This window comes from Nicotiana attenuata, chromosome 1, assembly GCF_001879085.1.
Source record: "Nicotiana attenuata strain UT chromosome 1, NIATTr2, whole genome shotgun sequence".
Taxonomy (NCBI): domain Eukaryota; kingdom Viridiplantae; phylum Streptophyta; class Magnoliopsida; order Solanales; family Solanaceae; genus Nicotiana; species Nicotiana attenuata.
In genome coordinates, this window is record NC_031989.1 from 69,920,618 (window position 1) to 69,939,395 (window position 18,778).

At 37.8% G+C, this 18,778-nt stretch overlaps 1 protein-coding gene across 1 annotated transcript; it reads left to right on the forward strand.

Annotated features, from left to right (window-relative positions):
- Positions 4,660 to 18,502, forward strand: LOC109237110. The gene is made up of 5 exons (XM_019403372.1): positions 4,660 to 5,061; positions 10,827 to 12,060; positions 14,210 to 14,547; positions 16,609 to 17,898; positions 17,993 to 18,502. The coding sequence occupies exons 1-4, from the start codon at positions 4,789 to 4,791 to the stop codon at positions 17,842 to 17,844; spliced, it is 3,081 nt and encodes a 1,026-aa protein (XP_019258917.1). The 5' UTR covers positions 4,660 to 4,788; the 3' UTR covers positions 17,845 to 17,898; positions 17,993 to 18,502.

Sequence of the window (18,778 nt, forward strand, 5' to 3'; positions counted from 1 at the left end):
CCTTTTGTGGGCCGCATGTCCATTATGCGATCGCAGATTTTGTCGGGGCTCCTATTTTCTAACTTTTAAAACCCGACCCCATCATATTAAAAATACCCCATTAGATCCTTTTTATGTTATTTTACTGCAAATAGAGTGAGAGAGGAAGTTCTAGAGAGAGAGAGAGAGAGATCTTCATCAAGTCCCCACCCAATTCTTGCCTAAACCCTTGAAGAATTTCAAGTACAGCTGCTAGGCCTTCACCCCAAGAGGTAAGAACTTGAGCCATAACCCTTGGTTTCGAAATTCACACTAGAATGAGTAATTAGCTTGTGGGTTCATGGGTATAAAAATAGATTTTTTCTCATGCATGCATAGAAGATAATAGGGTATGGGGAGGTTGTGAACTAAAAAGATAGCAATTGGAGTATAAGATTGAAGAAAATCTCTCACAAAAGGGTCCTAAAATCGCAATGCACACTTAGTACTTGATAATATGCTTAAATGAGCTAGAATCTTAATCATGTCTCTAATTCTTGGTTCAATTCCCACAAAATAGATTGAAGTTGCAAGCTCTATTGAGGTATGTATGGCTAAAAATTCCTCTTTTTAGAAATTGAGTTCCGTTGGTATTTGTGTAAATGCGATAAGATTAGAGTTGGATTGATGTATTGATTGTTAATTTCACATGAATAGGTGTTACATTTTTATATATGTGAAAGGTGTGTCTCAATATGATCGATGTGCTATTGTTGATAAATTAAAAAGGTGCGAAGAATATGAATCATGTATTGAAATGCCTAGACCTCAAATCAAGATTAAAACTGCGATTGTTGTGCCATCTATGTGAAGTCTTATCTATGCTTTCAACTTAAATTGCTCTTGTGTGCACCTATTATCCTAAATTGCAAGGCTAACATTGAAATTGGAAATGATGTGAAATGTGGCATAGTGCCAAGAATGATGTGATAATTGTGGCCCCAAGTGACTATGAATTGATATATGTGAAACAAAGATTGAAACGAGATGAATGATGAGAAAGGAACAACGCCTTGGTAAGGCGGCCTAGCCGATCGGGCCGTGATCGGACGCCATGCCGCACACATGGTGGTATTGTGCTGATATTGAATTCCGAAAAAAGGAGAATGAGATTGTGATTGAGGTATATGTCTCAAATGAGACGACCTAGCCGATCGGGTCGTGATCGGACTCCGCTCAACATAGCGGTGGTATTGCGAATAATGATGAACAGTATGAAATGCCCCAAACTAAAAGCAATGAAAAATTATGTGAAAGTTGTATGATTCTTTTATTTGATGATGTGGTGATCATTTAAAGCTTTTGAGTTATATTTGTGATTTTCTTATTCTTGTATGATAGTTCTTTCTAACTAGATGGTGTTTAGTTATACATACTAGTACTAGTCCATGGTACTAACGTCCCTTTTGTCGGGGGCGCTATATTTTTAAATGAATGTAGGTGGCTCTATAGCGGACAGTGCCGATCGCGCGTAGCGAAGTGTCCTCTCAAAGTCTTGGTGAGCCCCTTTTTCCTTCAAGGGGTTATGTTGTACATCTTTTGTTGTGGACTTTCACTTTTGAGGTATAGCCGGGGCCTTGTTGCCGGCGTTGTCATAATTGTCTTTTGTATCCATAGAGGCTCCGTAGATGTTTGTGTGGGTTATGTATGTGTGTTGGATGGGTCAATGAACTGTGTTGTAACTCTATACCCTAGTTCTTCTAAACTGTAACTGTATGAAATCTTGAAAACTTAACCATGGTTTAAAGTTTGTGACATGAAAATGAATTAATAATGTGAATGTTCGATTTTGATATTGTCTAAATAAACGAAAGCATGGTTTCCTTAATCATATAAAGTTGGGTAGAAAGTGTTATTAAGGCTTGCTCAGTTGGGTTCACTCGATTGAGTGTCGGTCACGCCTTCCGAGGTTGGGGCGTGACAGTAGGTGTGACTCCCGTGGATGACAAGATGCGGGAAGCGCGACTTAGATGATTCGGGCACGTGCGGAGGAGAAACCTAGATGCACCGGTTAGGAGCTGTGAGCGGTTGACTTTGGCAGGTACGAGAAGAGGCAGAGGGCGACTTAAGAAGTATTAGGGCGAGGTGATCAGGCAGGATATGGTGCGGCTTCAGATTTCCGAGGACATGGCTCTTGATAGGAACATGTGAAGGTCGAGCATTAGGGTGGTAGGCTAGGGGGTAGTTGAGAGTTCTTCCCTCTTTGTACCGGGTAGTCTGATAGAGTTTTGTTTAGGCTTGTTAGCGGTCTATGTTGTTTTCACATTGTTATTTTGCATAGTTTTGTGTCATTGTCCTTTCAATTAATCGTGTTGTTATTTTCTTTCTGGCATCTTTTGTTGTTACATGCCTTTTCTCTTGTTTCTTTTCTGATGTTATTGTCTCTCCTCTTGAGCCGAGAGTCTCTCGGAAACAGCCTCTTACCCTTTTCGGGGTAGGGCTAAGGTCTGCGTACACTCTACTCTCCCCAGACCCTGCTAGTGGGATTTTACTGGGTATGTTGTTGTTTTTCTATGTCATGAAAAGAAAATACTCATTTTGTTGAAATGAAAGAAAATACTTTTTCTACATCATGAAAAAAATACCTTTTTTGTTAAAGTAAAAAAAAATATTTTTTAATATCATGAAAAGAAAATACTCATTTGTTGAAATGAAAAAAAAAATCTTTCATGAAAAAAAAGTATTATTAGTAATATTTTTATTTAGGGTGGGGTGGGTAAGGTTGAAAAAGAGTTTTGGAAAATGTTTTCCTTTCTTTTGATAGGGAAAATATTTTCCTGCAATCAGAAAAAAATGAGTTGATGAGTAAAATATTTTCTAAAACATTTAAGCCAACCAAATATGAAAAAATTAGAACATGTTTTCCTTAATTTTATCGAATAGCAAAGCTCTTTAGAAGTCTTTTCATCATTGGGTGGGGGAAGTGCACAGTTACCCACTAATAACACATGTATTTACTTTTAAGCCACTGTTTAAAATGTCTTTAGTCTTTAGCCACTACTTTAATAAACTTTAACTACCCGGACGAAAATACCCTTCTGCTCATGTCCTTAACTTTTGAACTTAACTTAAGGACTTCAGGACTACATGTCCTTAACTTTTGAACTTGTAACTCTAAGTTCAGGACTACATGTCCTTAACTTTTGAACTTGGAACTCTAAGTTCATGACTTCAGGACTACATGTCCTTAACTTTTGAACCTAACTTCAGGACTTCAGGACTACATGTCCTTAACTTTTGATCTTGTAACTGTAAGTTCAGGACCAAGTGTCCTTAACTTTTGAGCTTGTTAGTCTAAGTTCAGGACCTATTATCCTTAACTTTTGGGCTTCTTAGCCTAAGTTCAGGACCTATTGTCCTTAACTTTTGAGCTTGTTAGTCTAAGTTCAGGACTTCAGGACCTATTATCCTTAACTTTTGAACTTGTAACTGTAAGTTCAGGACCTATAATCCTTAACTTTTGAGTTTGTTAGTCTAAGTTCAGGACCAAGTGTCCTTAACTTTTGAACTTGGAACTCGAAGTTCAGCACCAAGTGTCCTTAACTTTTGAGTTTGTTAGTCTAAGTTCAGGACCAACTGTCCTTAACTTTTGAACTTGAAACTCTAAGTTCAGCACCAAGTGTCCTTAACTTTTGAACTCGTAATAGGTCCATAGTTGAACAGATAGAGTAGGCACCGAAAGATCCTTATGTTCATGACTAATCTGGTCATTTGTGTTCCTTATTGCTCATGTGTAACCCTTTGCATCAGGCAGGTCCATTGCGGCTTGTGAGGTGCTATACAATGCTGGTTACAACAACATTTTCTGGGTTCAAGGTGGTTTAGAAGCTGCTGAAGAAGAGGATTCAAATTAATCTTACTTATGTCTTTTTTTGCTTTAATATATATTCATCTTTCCAGAATACAAGTTCATATATTTAAATACAATTTGGATCAGGATCTTGAAAGAGAAGGTCCTCAACCATTTAAGTTCGCAGGAATTGGGGGACTTTCAGAATTCCTCGGGTAATTATTTCATGCTTGTGCCTAACACATGAAAGAGATAGAAGAAAGGGTAACACAGTCTTTTCATATTAATTTTAATAGATTAGTGGCTATTATTGCTAAGCATTAAAAATACTGGATAAAAAATAAATATCACTTTAAAAAGTGGCTACTCCACACAATTTTTACTCATTGGGTTGAGGTAGAGAATCCGAAATTGAAGTGCCAATTAGATTATTATGGCAAAGCTCTTGAGAAGTTATGTTCGCTCTCCTTGGCAGTATAAAACGTACTATAGCAAACTTTTGTCATTCTTTTTGCAAGCCTCCAGAAGCAGGTAGGCAGACACTTGTAACAAGTACACTATCTTAGCCAACTAGCGTCCCGATAACACATTTCAGATTACATGAATTTGCTCTTAATTATTACGTAGTGCATTTTGAACACGTCGCACAAAGTAATAATCATCTTAAATAAATTAGAGAAAGTAATAAAAGTTAGTTATATAAACCCTCTCTTCAAGTTTATCCTTCTCGTAAAATCTCCTCATTTTTAATTTTTGAGTAAAGTAACTATTTTTGGTCATCTCGTATCGTGGATGACTTCCCTTTTTTACTGCAATCAAAAAAAAAAAAAAGAACGAGGAGGGACAGGGAAAGAAAAAAGAAAAAAGTTTAAAAGGAAAACAAAAAAGCAAAATGCTGAACCCTAGTAAAAACCCTTGGGAATACGAGGATTGTATCTCCTGCGAGCTGGAGCTATACTGGAGGAAGTTGTCGGGCCAAAATGATCCGGAATTTGACCCGCCAGATTTCCAGCGAAACACCAGTGAAGCTCAGAAGACTATGTACGGCGGCGGCGGCAGAGGCAGAGGCGGTGGAGCAGCGTGGAGGAGACGGGCGGCTCTACCGGAGATTGTCGGCTTTGGGTGCTACAAAAGGGTCGGTAACTGAAACAATAAATGAGTACATGAGAGAAGGCAGAGTAGTGAAGAAGTATGAACTGGAGAAATGCATAAAGGAGCTGCGTAAATATAAAAGATACCAACATGCCCTTGAGGTCTACTCTCTCGAATCTCCTAATTATTACCTCAACCCCCTTTTGAACTTCACCAGGTTTTACTAATGTGTCTTACAGGTTCAGTGTTTACCAAGAATTTTCTTAGTCTGGTCAGAGACTTGTATGTCAGCGTAGCTGTTTTTTTTAATGACTGAAAAATTCGGCAAAACTTGGGGATAATGGGTGGGCCTCTAGCCTTCTCCACTTAAATACCAAGCTTAGTTCGCATGGCGCAGAGCTCAAAGCTGTGATCTAAGTCCACAAGTCCGTCGACCTTTGCAACTTGATAAGCCCTGTAGGCTTGTATTTATAAAGTTCAGTTGATAAGAAGGTCAAAGGATGATTGTATTGAATCTGATAACAAGCCTTAAATACATAAATTACAACAAACTAGAGCTAAAGTAAAGTTTACTATCTGCTACGGAAGCTCCTATATAATAGGAACTAATATCTACTCCTAAAGATGCTCCAAATTATGAGGAGACTTATTCAAACTGTACCAATCTGTAACAAGAGATAAAGAAGATAATATTGTATGACTTAGTCAAGATAATCATAAGATAAGATGGTTAATACACCCCCTCAAGTTAGGCATGGTGCAACAATGTCTAACTTGGAACGACACCTAGCAAAGGCTGGTTTAGGTAGTGGCTTGGTGAAGGTATCAGCAAGTTGATCACAAGCATAAGTATGCTTAACATGAACTTGATGAGCTTGCACTTGGTCTCGGACATGTGCGAAAACTACAGCAACATGTTTCATGCGGGTATGAAATACTTGGTTGTGAGATACATAAGTAACTCCAACATTATCACAGAAGATTGTTGGCGTCTTCGGAATGGTGACATGTAACTCACGGAGTAAGTTTCGCACCCAAGTGAGCTCCGAAAGTGCATTGGCAACTGATTTGTACTCTGCTTCGGTGGATGAGCGAGCCACGGCATGTTGCTTTTTTGATAACCAGCTGACTGGATTAGGACCAAAGAAAACGATATAACCTGATGTAGATATTCTGTCATTCGGGTTGCCTGCCCAATCGGCATCATCATACATATACAGATTAGATTCTGAGCCGCGAAGGATGCGAATACATGAACGTGCTGTTTCTTTGAGATACCGTAGTACTCTTTTAACCGCTTCCAATGTTCATCAGTCGGAGCATGCATAAATTGCGATAATTTATTGACTGCATAAGATATATCAGGCCGAGTGAAGGACAAATACTGCAATTTGCCAAGGGTGCGTCGGTAGCGCGTTGCATCAGTAGGGGGGGAACCATCGACTACCCGAAGCGGTTGACTGGAACACATAGGAGTAGAAACACCTTTACAATTATCCATATCCATTTCGGAAAGAATGTCCAAAATATATTTGGATTGAGAGAGAATGAGACCATCTGGTACTTGCTTAACTTCAACACCCAAGAAATAATTTAAATGGCCAAGATCCTTCCATGCAAATCGATCTGCCAAGGAACTGATAACAGATTTAATCAATAGTGAATGATTTTCAGTGACCAAAATATCATCAACATAGACGAGCACATAAATAGTTGCAGCCAAATGCGTCAATACAAATAAAGAGGTGTCAGATTGACATTTAACAAAGCCCATCTTCTATAAATGTTCACGCAAAGCAGTATACCAAGCTCGGGGGGCTTGTTTTGAGGCCATAAATAACCTTTTTCAGTTTGCAAACATGGTATGGAAATTGGGGATTAACAAAGCCTCGGGGTTGAGACAAAAACTTCTTCATCCAATTTCCCTTGCAGGAAAGCATTATTGACATCAAGCTGATGGATTGGCGGTCTGTGTTGCACGGCTATTGATAGCACTAGCCTTACCGTTATTGGTTTAACAACGGGACTGAATGTCTCATGAAAATCTAAGCCAGGACGCTCCATGAACCCTTTTGCAACTAGACGAGCTTTGTAATGTTCTATGGAACCATCCACTTTCCGTTTGATTCAGTACAACCATTTGCAGTCCACAACATTTGTGGATGGATCTCGCCGTACCAATTCCCAAGTCTGATTTTTCATCAAAGCATCATATTCATCTTTCATTGCTTGTCTCCACTCTTCATATTTGTCAGCTTGTTTGAGTGTTATAGGCGTAGGAGACAAATGGGTCAGAAAAGAGAATGTTCTTTTGCGCTTGAAAATATTGTTCTGGGACCTGGTTATAATGCGAGTTGATTCTGGTGGTATTGCAGGGGAGGGATCAATTGTAGATGGGTTTGTGGTATTTAGACTCTCAGAGGGTGCCGAAGTGGAGGTTGGAGGAGGGGCTTCTCTGGTGGTTGATAATGGTTGTTGGGATGGCATGTTGCTGGCTGTGGTTCTGCGTCTCTGATATGTTAGCAAAGTAGGAGGTTGTTGCTTATTTGTAGCAGTATTTTGTGAAGGAGAAAGTGCGAGGAGTTGCAAAGAAGAAGGAGCAGGGAGTTGTGTATTACCTGAATTCTCTGTAGCTGCTGGTACTTGGCTGTTGCTGTTGGAGTGAATATCTCTATTGGAATTAGTAGAATGTTGAAAGTTGGACTCTAAAAAGACCGGAATAAGCGATGGGATAGAGGGAGGTGGAATTTGAGTTGTATTTGGACTGTCCTCTTTTGAGTTAACCACTTTCCAACATACTTTGGAAGCATTTTTTTGTAAATGTATGAACATTTTTTTAAAAGGGAATTTTTTTTCAAAAAATTGAACATCACGACTTACGAAAATTTTAGACTGTGCCGGGTCAAAGCAGATATGAGCGTGGTGAGTGTGAGAAATACCTAAATACACACAGGGGGTGGATCTAGGTTCAAGTTTATTTTTGGTGTATTGGTCAACAAAAACGCAATAATATAATTTTTATCTAGTGATAAAACAGGTGATGGTTCGCATAAATCACTAAAAACAATCTGAAGAGGCATATTACTGGACAAAGTGAGTCGTATGGCAAACGATGCGCTTTATTAGAAGAACAAGCATTACGAAATTCAAATTTTTCCTTGGTAGCAACAGGTAAAGAAAACTTCTTCAAAAGGAAATTTAAAATTGTAGAATGTGGATGACCCAATCGACAATGCCAGAGGTGAAGTGGGGCTTTAATGGAGACAAGGCTGACTGATGGTGATGCGGGTTGCAGATGCGGCCATTCATAGAGTCCATTTTTATTCCGGCCTTGTACCAACGGCTTCAGAGTATGCAGGTCCTTCAGAACAAAAGTAAAAGGAAAAAATTCAACAGCCGTTAGGTTATCTTGGCAAAACTTAGCAACTGAAATCAGATTCTTTTTAATTGATGGAGCACAAAGAGTGTTAGAAAGCTTGAAAGCAGTTTTAGATGCTTGTATTTGAGTTGAACCAGTATGAGTGATGGGAATGGTTTTACCGTCACCTATGGATATTTCCTCGTTTCCTGTATACTCCTCAAGGTTGTGACGCTCTGCAGTGACATGGTGTGTTGCACCAGAGTCTAGAACCCGGGAGTTTCCAGTTGACTGCATTCCAGAAGCAAAGTTAGCTTTAGCTTCAAAGTGATTGTAAGACTTGGAGCGACAAACATCTGCCGTGTGCCCAAATTTTTGGCAAAATTGGCATTTGACATATTGCTTAGATTGCCTCAAATTTTGCTGATTATTGGAATTCCATTGTCGAGGCTGAGATGATTTCCATGGCTGATTGTTGAAACGACGGTTGTTCCTGTTGAATTGAGGAGGCGTGTTGGTTTTCTGGTCTACAGCTGCTGTAATCATAGAAGATGATTTCTCAAGGTCTTGGTGTTTGAGGAAAAGCTCGTGATCTGTGAGCTTGTGAAATAATTCCTCAAAGCTCAGAGAGGAGTCTCGTGCGAGTATCGCAGCAGATATTTCGCGATACTCAGGGCCAAAGCCACTTAGAATTTTGACAACAAGTTCGTCATCAGTGACATGTGAACCCGCAACTTTGAGAGCATCAGAGAGAGAGCGAACCTCCGGTAATTGCAATGGATTTCAAGGCCTTTTTGGAGTTTTGCAATTGATCTCGCAAGCTAAAGATGCGAGTGTGACTCTTGTTGGCGTAAGCCGTGTGAAGAAGTTCCCATGCTTTGTTAGCAGATGAAGCTTTGGCAACAGTTGGAGCAATGGTAGGATTGACGGATGCCATCATTGCTTGTTGGATCAATTGATCCTTAGAGAACCAGATTTGATACTTGGGATTTGGTACAGTAAGAGTATTTTGGATAATAGTAGGTGACGGTGCAGTTATGGTTCCGTCAAGATGTCCCATGAGTTGATGACCATTTAATAGCATCACAAGTTGGGCTTTCCAGGTTGAGAAGTTGAGGTTACCTTGTAGTTTAATAGGTAACTGAGCAACATGATTAAATTGTACCACATGAGTGGTAGCAGAGGCAGCAGGATTGCTGCTGGCAGCAGTAGCATCACCAGAGTTGATAACTGAAGCCATGGATGCAAGAAGTTTAAAGGGAATGAATTGGATCTAGCTCGGTGGAGTTTATTGATGCTCTGATACCATATAAAGTTAAGTTGATAGAGGTCAAAGGATGATTGTGTTGAATCTGATAACAAGCCTTAAATACATAAATTACAACAAACTAGAGCTCAAGTAAAGTTAACTATCCACTACAGAAGCTCCTATATAATAGGAACTAATATCTACTCCTAAAGATGCTCCAAATTATGAGGAGACTTATTCAAACTGTGCCAATCAGTAACAAGAGATAAAGAAGATAATATCCTATGGCTTAGTCAAGATAACCATAAGATAAGATGGTTAATAGTATTCAGTATAACTGTGTATGGATAAACGTGAGATTTGGGAAAACTGTTTTAAGAACCCTTTTATTGCATTAAAGGACAAACCTTTTTAGTAATAATGAAATGCGCTGGTAAAATGGAATAGATATATTTATATAGCTGATCCAACTTATGGATATGGTATAAGTCAGTCTTGTGGAGTGTAGGGATTAGTGTGCGATATTGAGAATTCTTTTACAGAACTTTAAAGTGCTTTAATGGTCTAATTATTTGTTATTGGAATCAAATGAATCCAAATAGAGCAGAATGGATGTAGATGATTCATATATAGTCAACTCTAACTAATTCGGGATTGAGGTGTAGATTTTTGATTGATATAGTTTGCGAATTGGAAACATTAGGTTTAGAATGACAATCTTTATGGTATGGGGAAAAGAGAACACTTGGTATGGACAACGGTAAGCTGTTGAAAGAATGCAGGCCAAGCTTCATCTTTTCCAATTTGTAAGCAGAAAGGGATCTCAAACTGTCATTGTTGTGAAGTTCTTGATTGCTTTTATGAAATAAGTGTGTATTGGCTCATTAGTTCTTCATTTTTTTCCCTTTTCGAAGAACAACTACACAGCATGTTTTAGGCTGTACCAGTTTCTGTCTAAGTTGTAAAAATATCAAGCAACAAGCTTATTATAAAAGGCAAATTGTTTATGGGTATTGTAATGAATGCCCTGGATATAGTGGAATGTGTATACAAGATTCTTATAGTGGACCCAAAATAGTGTGCGATAACTGATAAGGCATAGATGGTGGTTGTGTTATAAGAAGCTAGTTAGATCTTTGGAGTTATGCTCTAGAGAGGAGATATTTTACCTGCCACAATTTTGCATTATATTTTTCTATCAACTGTTTGCCAGAAATATGTTTGTGCAGACATTGTTTAGTTATGACCTGCAGGTCGAGTATATCCACATCAGAGTGATTTTGAATATCATGAGCTAATATGCCAATGTATTGATGCAGATAATGGAATGGATGGAGAAAAGAGGTATAAACTTATCGTTTGGTGATTATGGAGTACGCTTGGATCTCATAGCAAAAGTTCAAGGAATAACTGCAGCTGAAAATTACTTTGGCAACCTCTCACCTTCCATGCAGAATCAAAGCACTTATGGAGCACTCTTGAATTGCTACTGTGTTGAAAAATTGACAGACAAGGCATTGTCCCTCTTTGAGAAAATGGATCAATTGAAATTCACATCTAAATCATTGGCATTTAACAATCTTATGTCCTTATATATGAGACTAGGGCAACCAGAAAAGGTACCCCCCGTGGTACAGGAAATGAAGAGCCGAAAGGTTCCACTATGCACATTTACGTATAATATCTTGATGAATAGCTATTCTTGTTTAGGTGATATAGAAGGAGTGGAAAGAGTCTTTGAGGAGATAAAGCAGGAGAACGCAAAGGAGTGCGATTGGACCACATATAGTAACTTGGCTGTTGCCTATGTTAAGGCTGGGCTTCATGACAAAGCCAAGTTAGCTCTAAAGAAGCTTGAGGAAGAGATGGGACCTCGTAATCGTGAGGCATACCACTATTTGATTAGTTTGCATGCTGGAATATCTAATCTAGGTGAGGTTTATCGTATTTGGAATTCTCTGAAATCTCATTTCTCAGTAACAACCAATTCTAGTTATCTTGTTATGCTTCAGTCACTCGGTAAACTTAATGACATAGATGGTTTAAAGAAATGCTATGAGGAATGGGAATCAAGCTGTTCCAGTTACGATATGAGGCTGGCAAATAGTGTAATTGGTGCTTATCTGAGACATGACATGTTACACGATGCGGAGGAAGTCTTTCGTCATGCTTTGAAGAGATCACAAGGTCCTTTCTTCTTGGCTTGGGAAATGTTCATGGCATTCTTTTTGAGGAATCATCAGATCAATCTTGCTATGAAGTGCATGGAAGCAGCTGCCTCTCGAGTAAAGAAGAATGAATGGCAGCCAAAATATGAAATGATTAATAAATTTCTCGAGTATTTTGTAGAAGAGAGAGATGTTGATGGTGCTGAGGAGTTCTTCAAGTATTTGAAGAAGCTGAATTGTCTTAGCAGTGATGTCTATAGTTCATTGCTTCGCACTTACATAGCTGCCAACAGAACAGCAGAGGATATGCAACTGAGAATTAAGGAAGATGGTATTGAAATGAGCTGCGAGCTCGAAGAGTTGCTTAAAAGGGTTTGTCCTGAATAATTAGAAGGATCTACCCATATGGTTTTATTTCTTCTCCATCCTCTGTCTGTAGGTATATCCTCTGTCTGTAGGGATCTTTGAAGAAATATATGAAGGATACCAAGACCTGTTCACAAATAATTGTATACTGGTGATGTATATACTTTTAATCCATTCTATATTTTCTCTCGGTTGCATCTCTACTGACTGATGCATTTCATACCATAGACCTTTTTAATACCAGGGCACATGCTAAATATTCTTCTCTGCCTGTTATCCGAACACAATTTCGGTTTCTCATAATACATTATAATAGAAGGCAAAATACATAGTTTACCCGTAACGTTATAGCGAAATTACACACTTTTCTTTCACGGGAAACCTTTTACACACTCAATTTTTCAAAAGTGTCTAAGACACACTACTTTTGACCAGATAGCACTTACGTATTTACACACAATAAAAGCGCGTGAAGCCCGTATAAAATCCCATTTTTTTTGTCTCCCCTCCCCATAAGAACCTCTCCTCCTCCTTCTTTCTCACCACCACCCTCCTCATTTTCTTCCCCAAATAGGATTTTTGAAAGAACATATCAATTTTAGATCTAAAAATGAGCGGATTTTGTTGGTATATTATTCAAATATTGTGAAAACTATTTATTTGTAATAGATTTAAAAGCTTTAACAATAGTATTTGAAAGTTTAGTGAAAAAACCTAGAATCCACCATTGCTGGGGTATCGAAAAAAGCTTAAAAATTCAATTGGGTCTTATTGATTATTGGGTTATTGAACTCAATTTATTGCTCGATTATTTTCGGCTAGTTGTTTAGATGGTGTGGTTGAATTTTGGTATTGTTGGAAACTTTCTCACAAATAGCCATGATGGTAGCAACAATGGTGCTTAAGATAGAAAATGGAAAGACGAAGAAGATGGGTTAAATTTTAATTTTTAGTATTTCTTTTCCTTTTTAAAGTCAATGACACGTGTCACGACCCTATTAGGGCGTGACTTTCACGTTATCTGAAAAATTGGTCAAGCACAAAGGTGATGCGTCTTAGACACACTTTTGAAAGTTTGAGTGTATAAAAGTTTCACGTGAAAGAGGTGTGTAATAGGGATTTCGCTGCAAGGTTGATGGGTAACTCTGTATTTTGCCATAATAGAAAGATCCCAACATTTGATATAATTATGGATTACTATGAAAAATAAATAAACTGCATAATTAGAAAATTTGAACCACCAATTAAAAGGTTTTATCCTTCTTTTCCTGCAACACATTTGCCTAATCTAAGAAACCGTTATAAAAGGGCAGCTTTACAATTATTAATTTGAGTACTTTTGGTGACAGTGTTAACAGCGCTGCTTCCACATTAATACAGAACTCTGATATGTTTAGAAGAAGCAGTTGGTATAGCAATAAATTTAAGACGAAACTTAAATAATGGGGAAAGGTTTTGGGAAAACAGAAAGAAATAACAGGGAAAGGTATTGGAAAAAACGGAAAGGCAAGAAAACTATATCATTGCAATTTTCAGGTTTAGGTTATATAACTTGCTATGGTATCAAGTCCACCTTGAAATGCCATGTGATATTTCACGCGATCAATATCGGAGACAGAAATTTTATTAAGAGAATTCAACTTTTATAAAAAAACTTTATCAAATTTGTGTTTCGAGTCAAGGGCATTCAACCTTATCATGTATTTTATTATTTTTGGCTTATAATATACATGTAAATTAAGTAAACTATTTAAGCAAGGGGTATCGTAAATATATCCTATTAATTCAACTTCATTCAAGGGATTTTAAACAAGACACGTTAGTGTAGGACTAATAACAACATAGAGCATAGGTGGAGCCAGGAGTGAAGCTTATGCGTATGAAATTTTAATCTTTTTAAGTTTTGGGGTTCTAAAGTAATAATTTATATATATAAAATAAAAAACTTAAGATAAATATAGGGTTTAAACTAAAGCTACTTGCAAATAGTTTAAGATTATTTTAATTTATGACACATAATTGGTAGACAGATAACTAATTTTGGTGAAAAGGCATTTCTCCCTTCACTATCGTGGATGACTTTCCTTTTTCTTTTTTATTGCAATCAAAAAATAGAAAGAAGGGACGAGGAAAAAGGAAAAAGAAAGAAAGAAAATGATAAACCCTAGTAAAAACCCTTGCGGGGTTGGGGTTTCTATCTTTTGCGGGCTGGAAGAGTGGAAGTTATCGGGCCAAAATGATCCGGAATTTGACCCGCCAGATTTCAAAGGAAACACCAGTCAACGTCAGAAGACTATGTACCACGGCGGCAGCGGCGGTGAAGGAGGAGCAGTGTGAAGGAGACCGGCGGCTCTACCTGAGATTGTGGGCTTTGGAAGCTACAAATGGGTCGGTTAGTGAAACAATAAATGAGTACATTGGAAAAGGCAGAGTTTTGAAGAAGTATGAACTGAACAAATGCATAAAGGAGCTGCGTAAACATAGACGATATCAACATGCCCTTGAGGTTTAGCCTCTTGATTATTAGTACCTCTAACCCTGTTTGAATTGCAAAAAGTTTTAGTAATTTGTTATATTTATTATCAAAACACTTTATAGCTTATTTATAAAATCAACTTCATCCCCTAAAAGTGTTTTCAACACTTGATGCTTATGAGCACCTGATGCTTATCAACTAATTTTAATCACCTAATCCAGAAGGGCTCTAGGTTTGGTGTTTACCAAGATTTTTTTTAGTCTAGTTACAAACTTGTATATCAGATACATGAAAACTATTTTAGAGAATCCTTAAATTGCGTTAAAGGATAAATTATGAATGAGCTCATAAAATGGAATGAATATACTTATATAGCTGATCCAACTAATTTATACTGTATTTGCCAAACTTGTGGAATGTAGGGATAAGTGCGAGATTTTGAGAATTCTTTTACAAAACCTTAAAGTGCTCTGAAGGACAGATTATTTAGTATTAGAAATCAAGGGATTCCACATAGAGTAAAATGGTTGTAGATGATTCATATATCCAACAAAAACAACATACCTAGTATAATTCCACAGGGGATGATTCATATATCCGACTCTATCTAATTCGGGATTGAGGTGTAGATGCTTGATTGTTATAGTCTCGGAATTGGAACATTAAGTTTAGGATGACAATCTTTATGGCATGGAAAGAGAGAATACTTGGTATGGACAATGGTAAGCTACTGAAAGAATGCAGGCCAATCTTTCAGCTTTTCCAATCCGTAAGCGCAAAGGGTTTTCAAACTGTTGTTGTGAATTCCTTGATTGATTTTATAAAATAAGAGTTTATTGGCACATTATTTCCTCCATTTCATTTCATTTCTGAAGAATAACTGCACAGGGCATGCTTTCAGGCTTAACCAATTTCTGTCTAAGATGTAAAAATATCAAGAAGCAACAAGCTTGTCTTAAGAGACAAATTGATAGCGTGTAATGGAATGAATGCCCTGAATATAGTGGGATGTGTATATAAGATTCTCATAGTCGAATAATTTGCAATAACTGATAAGGCATAAGTGATTGTTATATTATAACTCCAGTGAGGACAAATGGAGTTGGACGTTGGAAAAGTATCACTGAATGAATTCTGCAGCAATGTCACTTTGGGGTGGGAAATGGTATTCATATAAGCTTTTGGAAGGACACATGGTTAAGAGGAACATCACTGAGAGAAGAATTCCCAAGTTTGCATCTTATAGCATCACATCCAGACTCAAGCATTGCAGAAAAATAGATCAGGCAACACATAGGACTTGAGTTTCGGGAGAAACATGCAAGAGGGATTGCATTAAATGGAGCCTACTTAACACAAGATAACCTCATCAGAAGAAATTTCCAGCGTGCTAACAGATGTTACATGTGTCGGTAAAGCTCAGAAAGTCACCCACCTCTCCACTGTACATTTGCTGCTGGCCTATGGAATATATTCTACTGCTTTTTTGGACTCAGTTGGGTAATGCTTTTCAGTCTTAAGGAGGCTTTTGAAAGCTGGAGTCTATGGAGAGTTGATAAAACCTTCAAAGATATCTGGAAGAGGATCCCAGCATGTATCTTTTGGTGCTTATGGACAGAGAGGAACGGAAGATGTTTTCATGGAATCTCAACTCCTAGTTACTTCTTGAAGGCTAGATGTCTGGCAAATATCTTTAGTTGGTCTAACTGACCCCTGTAAATAGCATTGATCAATATTTGGATTTTGTTAGCTCCCTAAACATAAGTTAACTGTACTGGAGCTAATCAAATCTCTTTTGTAACCTGAAAGCTCTATCCTTGTACTCTTTTACATCTTCTTGATTCCATTTAATGAATCTACTTACTTCATCCAAAAAAAAAAAAAAAAAAAAGAAGAAGAAGAAGAAGAAGCTCTAGTTAGAAGTTTGGAGTTATGCTCCAGAGAGGAGATAGATTTCCTGTCACAAATGCATTATATGTTTCTATCAACTGCTTGCGAGAAATATGTTTGTGCAGACATTGTTAAGTTATGCCTTCCAGTTGGAGTATATCCACATCAAAGTGATTTTGAATATTCCATGTATTGATGCAGATAATGGACTGGATGGAGAGAAGAGGTATAAAATTGTCGTTTGGTGATTATGGAGTACGGTTAGATCTCATAGCAAAAGTTCAAGGAATAACTGCAGCTGAAAATTACTTTGGCAGCCTCTCACCTTCGATGCAGATTCAAAGCACTTATGGAGCACTCTTGCATTGCTACTGTGTTGAAAAAATGACAGACAAGGCGTTGTCCCTCTTTGAGAAAATGGATCAATTGAACTTAGCATCTAATTCATGGCAATTCAACAATCTTATGTCCTTATATATGAGACTAGGGCAACCAGAAAAAGTACCCCCCTTGGTACAGGAAATGAAGAGTAGAAAGGTTCCACTATGTACATTTTCGTATAGTATCTTGATGAATAGCTATTCTTGTGTAGATGATATAGAAGGAGTGGAAAGAGTCTTTGAGGAGATAAAGCAGGAGAATGTAGAGGAGTGCGATTGGACCATTTATAGTAACTTGGCTGTTGCTTATGTTAAGGCTGGGCTTCATGACAAAGCTGAGTTAGCTCTAAAGAAGCTTGAGGAAGAGATGGGACCTCGTAATCGTGAGGCATACCACTATTTGATTAGTTTGTATGCCGGAATATCTAATCTTGTTGAGGTTTATCGTATTTGGAATTCTCTAAAGTCCGGTTTCTTGGAAATAACCAATTCTAGTTATCTTGTCATGTTTCAGTCCCTCGGTAAGCTTAATGACATGGATGGTTTAAAGAAATGCTATGAGGAATGGGAAACGAGCTGCCCTAGTTACACTATGAGGCTGCCAAATAATGTCATTAGTGCTTATCTGAGAAATGACATGCTACATGATGCGGAGGAAGTCTTTCTTCGTGGTTTGAAACGATCACAAGGACCTTTCTTCTTGGCTTGGGAAATGTTCATAGCATTCTTTTTGAGGCATCGTCGAATTGATCTTGCTATGGAGTGCCTGGAAGCAGTTGTATTCCTTGTAAAGGAGAATGAATGGCAACCAAAATGTGAAACAATAAATAAATTTCTCGAGTATTTTATAGAAGAGAGAGATGTTGGTGGTGCTGAGGAGTTCTACAAGTATTTGAAAAAGCTGAATTGTCTTAGTAGTGATGTCTATGGTTCATTGCTTCGCACTTACATAGCTGCCAACAGAACAGCAGAGGATATGCTACTGAGAATTAAGGAAGATGGTATTGAAATGAGCTGCGAGCTCGAAGAGTTGCTTAAAAGGGTTTGTCCCGAATAATTAGAAGGATCTACCCATATGGTTTTATTTCTTCTCCATCCTCTTTTTGTATAGGTACGTGCCTCTATATCTTTAAAGAAGTACATGAAGGATTCCAAGATCTTCCTCAAACATACTCTGGTAATCCTTTCATTTCTCGTTTTTTCAGATCTACACAGACTTAAATACTCTCCATGCACCTGTCTTAGCAGCCTCTGTGAACTTGACATGTTAAATGACGTGTTATTAAAAGCCATCGATTTGTCGCTTAAAGCAAAGGAATCTGAAGGAAGCGGTTATCGCTTCATGGGTGAGGCCATGCGCTTCAAGTAATGAGGCGCAAAATAATCCAAAGAAAAGCAGCGATTCTTTCAAGCTCAACTTTGAGGAGTTGGACCAATACTGACATTACTGTATATTGGATGTTGAAATTAGTTATTTTAATAGCAGCTTGATTGTTATAGTACTAAAGTCTAAAATCATGGATATTTGGCATTTTTTAATTTTTTTTTTTTAAAATCGTGCGCCTCATTTCAGAGAAGGCTTCACTTCTTGCTTTTTCTTCAAGTTCCATAGATTTCATTGTTTTGCGCTTTTCGCTTTTTGGAACACTGTTTAGACATTGTCTTAGCAAGGTTTGTGTAATTTCATGTCTTTATTGAGAGAAAATTTGCTCTTATGTTTCAACCCTTTAATTCTCCGCCTTTCTTTCAAATTTCATGCATTGCCATTTAAATATAATGATTTTCAGTTTCTGGATTCATGCTATGGCATTGTAATATAATTCTGCTCTTCTAGTTCATGCGTTGCCAGCTTTCTTCGTACAGCTTGGTGGCATTTGGCATTTCACATTAGTTTAAGTTCCATCAGCAAAGGATACACACACACGCACACACGAGTCCTAGTGAAAAATTTACCGATTTTTATGCACAACTTGGTCCTTGCAGAGGAAGAT

What these genes read in the sequence shown, in the direction of transcription:
- LOC109237110 (XM_019403372.1), top strand. Translation starts at nt 4,789, where the DNA reads ATGATCCGGAATTTGACCCGCCAGATTTCCAGCGAAACACCAGTGAAG. An exon ending in TAAAAGGGTTTGTCCTGAAT is followed by an intron (nt 12,061 to 14,209) that starts AATTAGAAGGAT and finishes GATAAACCCTAG; the next exon opens with TAAAAACCCTTGCGGGGTTG. An exon ending in GATATCAACATGCCCTTGAG is followed by an intron (nt 14,548 to 16,608) that starts GTTTAGCCTCTT and finishes GTATTGATGCAG; the next exon opens with ATAATGGACTGGATGGAGAG.